The following is a 10,443-nucleotide window of genomic DNA, read 5'->3' as shown; positions in this document are numbered from 1 at the left end:
AGTTCTTGGTTGTATAGAAAAAGTTTCAGGAAGATTAATTAGCGTTATTTATCCAACAAATGCCATGTATAATGATTTTATAATTTGTACAGTTCGCATGATGCCAATTAGTTGTAATTCACTTCCAGCTGAAGAAGTTTCTTCGGGCATCGTTGTGGTTGAGTCGATGAAGATGTACACATAGTGTTATTTAGCAATCAGTCTGAAGACTTCGTTCATGTAAATTAGCATGATGCTAATTTAAGGTTATATTTGTCAGGAAGGAGATTCCTGTTTAGGAGGTGCTGTTGTAGTTCGTCTTAACGTACGAATAATATTCCTTAGCAAAGCAGTGCAGTTGTAGTTCTTGGCTATGGAGATGAACTTTACGAAGTGGTGTTATTTATCCAAGTAATGTTGTCATTTAGCATGATGCTGACTGGCACTTGTAGGTTATTTGTCAGCGCTGCCTGCTGAAGAGGTTCCTGAAGGCGCTGTTGTAGTTCTTGTTGAAGGCTGTGTAGATGAGTGGGTTGAAGAACGAGTTGGAGTATCCGAGCCAAAGGAAGACACTCTTCCAGACTGGTGGGATGTCGCAGGAGCACAGTGGGATGATGAGCTCAGCCAGGAAGAATGGGATCCAACAGAGCACGAAGACGCCGATCAAGATTCCCACCATCAGCGCAGCACGGCGTTCCTTCTGCTCACGCCATGTCTCACCCTCGGGCTGGAACGACACGGCCGCATGACGGACGCTGAATGCCATCTGAGGCTGTTCCACAGCTTCCTTCACCTGAGGACCAAGACACAGTAAGGTTAGATTCACTGTACAGTTTATTATGATTTACCTGATATCATCAGAACATTCTACTCTCTACATCATGGTTCTGTCCTCCATGTTTTTCAAACTTTCACAGAACTCTTGTTTGGTGACCACAATTAGAGGATTGCCTTCCACAAGAAGGAACCTGTCCTTACAGCTTCTTTTACATATACAGTTCTGAGTCCAATTGAACTGAACCCTAAAGTGTTTGCACCTTCAGTGTGAAAAAGAAAGAAAAGCAAACAAAGAATGAAAGAAAGGCAGTAAGCAAGAAATAAGCATCTGAAAAATCATGAAGAAAGAAGTCTAGCTAGTTAGCAATTTAACTGTAAATAAATTTAGCTTTATTAATTGCATTATTTTATGTAGCTGTTTACAGACTAGCTGATATACTCCTCACAGTAACAGTAGCTAGCTTATTTAATAATGAGCCAATCAAAGAAAGATATACATGACAGCAGCGTCATTCCTCAATGTGGAATTTGCATCTTTAACCAGTACAGAATTTACTGAACTACAGAACCTGAGGTAGTAGTGACTAACAGGAGGTTTTAGTCATTAGTTTGTTCATAGTTTTGTATTTTAACCTGGCCAAAAGGAGTGTATAATTACTGACTGCAGTCCGTTTGTTGGTCTACACAAAGTATTGCCCCCCCAAGCCATCAAACCATGGGCTTCTCTAGGAGCAGATAGTATTTACGGTAGGTAATGCCAATTCCAAATTCCTCCAACAAACTGGTGTTCACAAATAGTGTACAATCCTGAGTAGGATAAAATGAATGAATGAGTGAATTTTCTAACCCAGCTCCATATCTTCTGCTGATCTTGAAATCATTAAAGTGTGAGTGGATCATACAACTTTATCACTTTTTCCTGGCATGTCTGCTTGTACAAAATACATTTGACTTCTCAGATCTGCTCCCCTCACATTTTTTTTTCAGTGTAAAAGTGAAAATGACAAAAAGAACCAAATCACTGACAACATGATTTACAAGATCTTTAATCTCTCTCTCTCTCACACACACACATTGATTATTTTTATTTGGACCCAAGAGAAAAACAAAGAATACAAGATCCAAATAACTTGGAAGAGGTTATTGACCGGCTGACAGATCTTAATGGCTTACACACTTATACTAATATTGTCGTTAATAAATCAATCGACTTTCAAGGATAAACAAAACATCTTCGTTTCCATATTTGCATGCTACTAATGATAGCTGAAACAGAACAATATTTTGCCAATACTTTTGCGCCCCCCTTTTGCAGTCCCCCTATCTGCAATCCTCTAACAACATTCTTATGTATATGACCTAAGCTCCCAAAAACCAATACTATTAACTTGCATTCATATCCCAGCTGGAGGATGCGTTCCTGTAATGGTTGGTATTTTAGTAGCTTGGAATAATAGCAAGTGTCCATGTAGGAATCAAAGCAGCACCCCACTTCTGTAATAAGCACAGAGTTCTCTAATTTGTTTACAATCACAATATCTGGGGTATTTGGAATGTTTTTGAAATAGTCATTATCTGTGTTTTGATTAAACCAGTTTGTTTTTACAGTACTGTGTAGAAAAACATTACAATCATTTCCTTGATTTATATTTTTTAAATCATTTGCAACCAAACTGACTAGACGGTCATGCCTGGCTACATACTGTCCCTTGTAGTAATTACATCCGGTTAATATGTGGGCTACTGTTTCATTTTCTTGATCATTTATGTGCAGTATGCAATTGGGGGTATATTTGGAAGGATACCATGTTGCCAGGTTATATCTTGTTGGGAGGCATTGAAGTCTTGCCTTAATTGTAAAGGTAAGGATTTCTTCTGAGATGAAGTTGTTTTTTAACTCTCTCTCACACACACACACACACACACACACACACACACCTGTCTTTATGCAATACGGCTAAATTGTTTGTGTGTGTGTGTAGCCTTTGTCTCATCTGATTATATTCTAAAAGAAGAACTGGTGCATTCATTTTTTAAAATAAAAGCTCATTACACACCTCATCCCTGCCTGTATTACTCAAGAGAAGGAGATTAGTATTGTGGTGGAATAAAAGGAAAATGAAAAAGCATAAGAAAAGAAATCAGGCAGAGTGAATAGAGGGAGAGAGATGACAAGAGGAACTAGATCCCTAAATCAGAAGGAATATGTCATTATTGTGGTACAGAGAAGCTAGAAAGAACATTTTATTTATCTTGGACCCAGTAGAAAGACTTGACAATTGTTTTATTCATTAAACTTAGACATTAAGGGACACATGAGAGAAATTGAGGAAGCTGGTTGAGAACATGTGAGAATTTGTCGGTCAGCAAGATATGTGTGTGTAATTATATGTGTGAGAGACGAATGAAATAGTAGCTGAAATACATTCTGAGAGAGAGAGAGAGAGAGAGAGCGGTAAGAAAGAAAAGGGTGGATGGAGAAAGAAATATAGTGATAGGCAAGGAGAAATACAAAGAAGGAGAAGAATGGACAGGAATAGAATGAAAAAGAAAGGGGGTATACAGTGAGAGAAAAAAGTGGATGAAGAAAGAAAGAAAGAAAGTCATGGGGTGGTAAAGGAAAGACAAAAGGAGCGAGAGACAGAGACAGAAAGGGATGGACAGATTGAGAAAGAGAAGGAAACAGTAGAAAGGGCAGAGAGAAACAAAAAATAGGAGGAACTTTAAAGGAAAAGAAAGAAAGATTGGACAGGACAAGAGACAAGGAAAGAAAGTGATGATGGAGAGAAAGAGGAAAGAAATGGAATGAAAAGGATGGACATGGAAAGAAAGAAAGAAAGAAAGAAAGAAAGAAAGAAAGAAAGAAAGAAAGAAAGAAGGGTGGATGGATAAAAAGACAGATTGATTGGCAGGGAGAAATGCAAAGAAGGAAAAGAATGGACAGGAAAAGAATGAAAAAGAAAGAGGGGTATACAGTGAGAAAGAGAGGAAAATGGGATGAACAGAGGAAGAGAAAGAAAAAGTTTAGACAGGACAAGAGACAGGAAAGAAAGTGATGGAGAGAGAGGAAAGAAAGGGATGGAGAGAAAGAAAGAAAGAAAGAAAGAAAGAAAGAAAGAAAGAAAGAAAGAAAGAAAGAAAGACATGGGGTGGTAAAGGAGCAAGAGACAGAAAGAGATTGACAGACGAAGAAAAAGAAGGAAACAGCAGAAAGGGCAGGGAGAAACAAAAAATAAGAGGAACTTTAAAGGAAAAGAAAGAAAGATTGGACAGGACAAGAGACAAGGAAAGAAAGTGATGGAGAGAAAGAGAGGAAAGAAATGGAATGAAAAGGATGGACATAGAAAGAAAGAAAGAAAGAAAGAAAGAAAGAAAGAAAGAAAGAAAGAAAGAAAGAAAAGGGTGGATGGATAAAAAGACAGACAGAGTGATCGGCAGGGAGAAATACAAATAAGGAAAAGAATGGACAGGAAAAGAATAAAAAAGAAAGAGGGGTATACAGTGAGAAAGAGAGGAAAGTGGGATGGACAGAGGAAGAGAAAGAAAGATTGGACACAACAAGAGACAAAAAAAGGAAGTAATGATGGTGAGAAAGAGAGAGGAAAGAAATGGAATGAAAGGTATGGACATGGAAGGAAGGAAAGAAAGAAAGATTGGACAGGACAAGAGACAGGAAAGAAAGTGATGGAGAGAGGGGGGAGAGAGGGGAAAGAAATGGAAAGAAGGGGATGGACAAGAAAGAAAAAGAAAGAAAGAAAGAAAGAAAGAAAGAAAGAAAGAAAGAAAGAAGTGGATGGATGGGTAAAAAGAGAGTGATCGGCAGGGAGAAATACAAAGAAGGAAAAGAATGGACAGGAAAAGAATGAAAAAGAAAGTGGGATATAGAGTGAGAAAGAGAGGAAAGTGGGATGGAGAGGGGAAGAGAAAGAAAAGCAAGCAAGCAAGAAAGAAAAAGACAGCAAGATAGAGACAAAGAGATGGACAGACTGAGAAAGAGAAGGAGACAGGAGAATGGGCAGGGAGAAACAAAGCACGAGAGGAACTTTTATGGAATAGAAAGAAAGAAAGAAAGAAAGAAAGAAAGAAAGAAAGAAAGAAAGAAAGAAAGAAAGAAAGAGGAATGGACAGGACAAGAGACAAGGAAAGAAAGTGACGATGTCAAAAGAGTGAGAAGGAAACAGAGGAAAGGAGAGGGAGAAAGAAAAGGATGGATAGATAAAGAACGAAAAAGGGATGACAAACCAAGAGAAGGAATGAGAGCGAAGGATGGGAGGAGTGAACGAGGCAGGCTGTCATGCTCTGAATGGAATGATGGAGTGATAGAGAAAGGAAGAACCAAAAGTTCAACAGGGAGCCAGAACACGGTCAAATCAGTGTTGGAGAACGAACGACAGAGGGGCTGAGAGGGACTAAGAGACAGAAAGAAAGATGGATCGATAGAGAGACGAACAACAAGAGCAACAAGTTCCTTCAGTGCAGACTGTAGTCAAGTTGTTGTATAAACGTCCTGAATTGTTTATTCAGGAAGGAAACACTCGGAACGCCGCAGAGATGCTTTTTTTCCTCCATCACTCAGCTTCAATGTGCACATTTTCTCTGCGTGGAGTCGCTTTAACACCGCTGCCTCGTTATTTTCACAAAAAATCAGCTGCAGAGGACGCGACATGCTATCGCTACGATGCTGAGACCTGCGTGATGGCAAAATTATCCTCATATATACATGATAAATAAATTTTTTTGGACTCCGGTGAAGCCCTCCTGCTGAGAATAATTGGCATCTTTTTTTCCCCGTTCAGCAGGCAGTCAAGTACCACGAGGAAAAATCTCCCAGATCCGCCTCGCTAGCATCAACACAGACGTGACGCAGCAGCGAGGCCAGACTTTTAAACAGCGCGACACTTTCTTACAAGAAATTGTACTCTTTAATTATTAGCTCACGGGTCTGTGCTAATGTGCTACCGTTTCTATAGTAACAGCTCATACACGGCAACTTGTTTGGCGGAAGTTCCGCGTAAACGGATTAACCGCTTTTCCGATATCGCTACGCGGTTTCCTGTCACACGATGACTACGTAAGTGAGAATGAAAACACTGGTTATCTACAGCACTAAATGTAGCTACAAATGGATAAAAAGTATGACGTAAATCATAAACAAAAAATTGTAATCGTTGTTAAATTGGTGTGGTGCAAAATGAATAAAACACTTATTAGGACATGCTGTTAAAGAGTAGAACAACAGCTGACACAGAGTTTTATTACGTACTTACAGCATTACCAAACTGGTTGTGTGTGTGTCACTCCTTATGCTGCCCAATCATCAAATTAAATGAGAGTCACTATTTGTAACAGAGTGCAAAGTCTCATCTCATCTCATTATCTCTAGCCACGTTATCCTGTTCTACAGGGTCGCAGGCAAGCTGGAGCCTATCCCAGCTGACTACGGGCGAAAGGCGGGGTACACCCTGGACAAGTCGCCAGGTCATCACAGGGCTGACACATAGACACTGACAACCATTCACACTCACATTCACACCTACGGTCAATTTAGAGTCACCAGTTAACCTAACCTGCATGTCTTTGGACTGTGGGGGAAACCGGAGCACCCGGAGGAAACCCACGCGGACACGGGGAGAACATGCAAACTCCACACAGAAAGGCCCTCGCCGGCCACGGGGCTCGAACCCGGACCTTCTTGCTGTGAGGCGACAGCGCTAACCACTACACCACCGTGCCGCCCAGAGTGCAAAGTGACACTGTAAAATCGATGCTCTAATTATACGGTAACTCTGTGTGTGTGTCCCAGTATATTTTACTGTAAGTGACCTTTGAAAAGCAAGCTGCATGTAAAAAGCCACACATACTGTACAGGGTCTTGAAAAAGTATTCATCCCCCTTGGTGTTTGTCCTGTTTTGTCGCATTACAAGCTGGAATTAAAATGGATTTTTGGAGGGTTAGCACCCTTTGATTTATACAACATGCCGACCACTTTAAAGGTGAAAGTTGTTGTTTTATTTTGACACAAACAATAAATAAGATGAAAAAACAGAATTCTGGAGTGTGCATAGGTTAGGGTTAGCTTTGTAGAGCCACCTTTTGTTGCAATTCCAGCTGCAAGTCTCTTGGGGTATGTCTCTATTAGCTTAGCACATCTAGCCACTGGGATTTTTGCCCATTCCTCAAGGCAAAACTGCTCCAACTCCTTCAAGTTAGATGGGTTGTGTTGGTTTACAGCAATCTTCAAGTTATGCCACAGATTCTCAATTGGATTGAGGTCTGGGCTTTGATTAGGCCATTCCAAGACATTTAAATGTTTCCCTTTAAACCACTCCAGTGTCACTTTAGCAATATGTTTACGGTCATTGTCCTGCTGGACCATGAACTTTCATCCCAGTCTCAAACCTCTGGCCGACTCAAACAGGTTTTCCTCCAGAATTACCCTGTGTTTAGTGCCATCCATCTTTCCTTCAGTCCTGACCAGCTTTCCTGTCCCTGCAGATGAAAAATGTCCCCACAGCATGATGCTGCCACCACCATGCTTCACTGTAGGAATGGTGTTCTCAGGGTGTTGGGTTTGTGCCACACATGGCGTTTCCCATGATGGCCAGAAAGATCAATTTTAGTCTCATTTGACCAGAGAATCTTCTTCCATGTGTTTGGGGAGTCTGCCACATGCTGTTGGGCAAACTCCAAATGTGTTTTCTAAAGCAATGACTTTTTTTCTGGCCACTCTTCCATAAAGCCCCGCCCACTCTGTGGAGTGTACGGCTTAAAGTGGTCCTATGGACAGATACTCCCATCTCCGCTGTGGATCTTTGCAGCTCCTTCAGTGTTGTCTTTGGTGTCTTTGTTGCATCTCTGATTAATGCCCTCCTTGCCCGGTCTGTGAGTTTTGCTGGGCGGGGCCTTCTCTTGTCAGGTTTGTAGTGGTGCCATATTCTTTCCATTTTGCTATAATGGATTTAATGGAGCTCCGTTGGATATTCAAAGTGTGGGATATTTTTTATAACCCAACCCTGATCTATACTTCTCCATAACTTTGTCTCTGACCTGTTTGGAGGCTCCTTGGTTCTCATGTTGCTTGCTTAGTAGTGTTGCAGAGTCAGGGTCCTTCCAGAACAGGTTGATTTATACAAACATCATGTGACAGATCATGTGACACTTTGATTGCACACAGGTGGATCTTAATCAACTAATGAAGTGACTTATGAAGTGAATTGGTTGGACCAGCTCTTATTTAGGGGTTTCATATGAAAGGGGGTGAATACTTATGCACACTCCAGGTTTCTGTTTTTTTCATCTTGATTATTGTTTGTGTCACAATAAAACAACAGTTTGCCCCTTTAAAGTTGTAGACATGTTGTGTAAATCAAATGGTGCTAACCCTCCAAAAATCCATTTTAATTCCAGCTTGTAATGCGACAAAACAGGACAAACACCAGGGGGGATGAATAATTTTGCAAGACACTGTATAAACGTCATTTGAATTAAGTTCATTCCAAAAATTATTTCAGAAAGAGCTTTATTGTTTCTACATGTAAGCTAATCTCGTCTTGTACTGTAGCTCCAGCACGCCTTGAGCAATCAGCTACCTTTCGAGTGACAGGGACATTGAGGACATTTCCTTTTTTTTTCCACACATATGCTTTACTGCTGATATTCACCAGAGAATCTCAATTAGGAGCTTTTGTGTGTGTGTGTGTGTGTGTGTGTGTGTGTGTGTGTGTGTGTGTGTGTGTGTTGAGCCCTAAATTCGAATAAAGAACACAAGGTACAAACTAAATGCTAATTCTATCCTTTTATGAGGGACTGTGGTTTTCTTGAATGTAAAATGAGAAATCCTATTAGGGGAGAGAAAGTGTGTGTGTGTGTGTGTGTGTGTGTGTGTGTGTGTGTGTGTGTGTGTGTTGTGGATAAATTTCAAGCACTACCTTATCCCGAGGCTAATTGTGATCCTGAGTTTTGAACGCCAATTATTTCAGTTAATTTTTTTTGCATTTACAGTACATTCCGATGTAATCATTAAATTCCTACAATGTTCGGGGGGTTATTAATTTTGTTCTCATGACAATTGGTTCGAAAATGTATCAAATATAAATATAAATAAAGCTGTGTATGTAGCACATTTAGTACAGATCTAAAATGCACTCTCGCTTTCTTCTTACCTCAATAATCTCTGCCATGGGCATGATGGTATTGGTCTTGCGTGATCCGATGCGAAACTTGGCAGCCTTGTAGATCTTCCAGTACACAAACAGCACAACGCAGAGGGGCAAATAAAAAGCACCGAAGGTGGAGAACACTGTGTACGACGGTTCCTGGCTCACTTGACACGCTAGATCCTCCTCGGAATACGTCTCGCCCCAACCGAAGAGTGGCGACAGGGATATCACGGACGAGAGCAGCCATGTGAGTCCAATCATCACATTGGAGATCCTTTTCCTTGTCTTGAGTGTATATTCGAGGTGACGCGTGATGGACCAATAGCGATCAAGAGCAATGGCGGTCACATTCCAGATGCTGGCCGTGCAGCACAAAACATCGCAAGAAATCCAAACTTGGCAAAGGGCTTTTCCCAGGATCCATCGGTGGTCGTAAAGTTCTCGAACGAGGCTCAGTGGCATCACCAGTCCAGCCACCATCACATCTGAGATGGCCATGGAGGCCACCAGGTTGTGAGGGACACGGTGGAAAGTTCGGACTCTCAAAATGGTCACCAAAATGAGAAGGTTCCAAATGAAGGTAGCCACCACGAGCATGGCTAAAAGTGTGAGTGTGAGGACGCTGAACACGGAGAATGGCCGATACAGGTTTCCAGATTCGAGTCTGTTGGTCAAGTTCGATAAAAGAGCAGTGACGTTGAGATGAGGCATGTTGAAAGTCAAGAGATTAGCGGATTAGCATTACAGTGATAATAAGACACTGGAATTCTTGGTGATGTTTCGGTTAAGCATTGCTCTGGTTGTGGTTGGGGAAAAAAAAACAACCATTAGAAATATTGTTCAAAATATTCTTTAAGGTGTCACTGGATTATGACTGTCAAACTACATTCAGGTTTGATTGCTGGTCAGGATGCGCAAGTAAAGTAGATCAGGGTTTGACATTTTTCCCAGGAAAGTTTAAGGATTAGCTGATTAACGTTTGAAATTATGCTAAGATAGACTGGCGTTTGAAATGTGGCTCTAATTAGGCACCAAGTTTAACTAGCATGGGATTAGCATGAACGTCCATCAAGTACTTGGTGGTGTTTGGGTCACATATGAGTGGTTGAAGATTTTCTCAAAATTTAGAATTGGGCACCAACATGCCAACCTGTGTACAGATTAGTGTGGATGAAGTGATTGAAGGAAAATTCCAGAAAACAAAGTTATTGGAAGTGTAGAACTTGGAGAATTAGCGTTCTGGTTTAATACAAGATATGTTAGCATTAGATATTGCTTTTACTTAGATATTAGATGTTATTGACGAGTTTCATTCTCCTTATTATTATTATTATTAGAAATGATGTCCAGATAAACTAGCATTAGAAATTCTGCTCGGATTAGCCACATGATCGGTCGTTGCATGGGACCCATTGGTGTGAATGCATCGTGCTTCCTTTTTGACAGCGAGATTTATGACTCCATATGACTTCTCGCTGCCGTAATTCCAGCTGATTAAAGAGAGCAATCAAATTATGTTCAGCCATG

The 10,443-nt window shown here is 40.8% G+C and overlaps 1 protein-coding gene across 1 annotated transcript; it reads right to left on the bottom strand.

The window, feature by feature from the left end:
* Nucleotides 1-342: 342 nt before the first annotated feature.
* htr5ab (5-hydroxytryptamine (serotonin) receptor 5A, genome duplicate b) lies at nucleotides 343-9,716 on the bottom strand. Its single transcript, XM_060921170.1, has 2 exons — nucleotides 8,920-9,716; nucleotides 343-772 (listed from the first exon to the last, which is right to left on the bottom strand). The coding sequence occupies exons 1-2, from the start codon at nucleotides 9,625-9,627 to the stop codon at nucleotides 440-442; spliced, it is 1,041 nt and encodes a 346-aa protein (XP_060777153.1). The 5' UTR covers nucleotides 9,628-9,716; the 3' UTR covers nucleotides 343-439.
* Nucleotides 9,717-10,443: the final 727 nt, after the last annotated feature.

Source organism: Neoarius graeffei, chromosome 1, assembly GCF_027579695.1.
Source record: "Neoarius graeffei isolate fNeoGra1 chromosome 1, fNeoGra1.pri, whole genome shotgun sequence".
Lineage (NCBI taxonomy): Eukaryota > Metazoa > Chordata > Actinopteri > Siluriformes > Ariidae > Neoarius > Neoarius graeffei.
The sequence above is the reverse complement of the archived record's forward strand: the minus strand, read 5'-3'. Positions and strand labels throughout refer to the sequence as shown.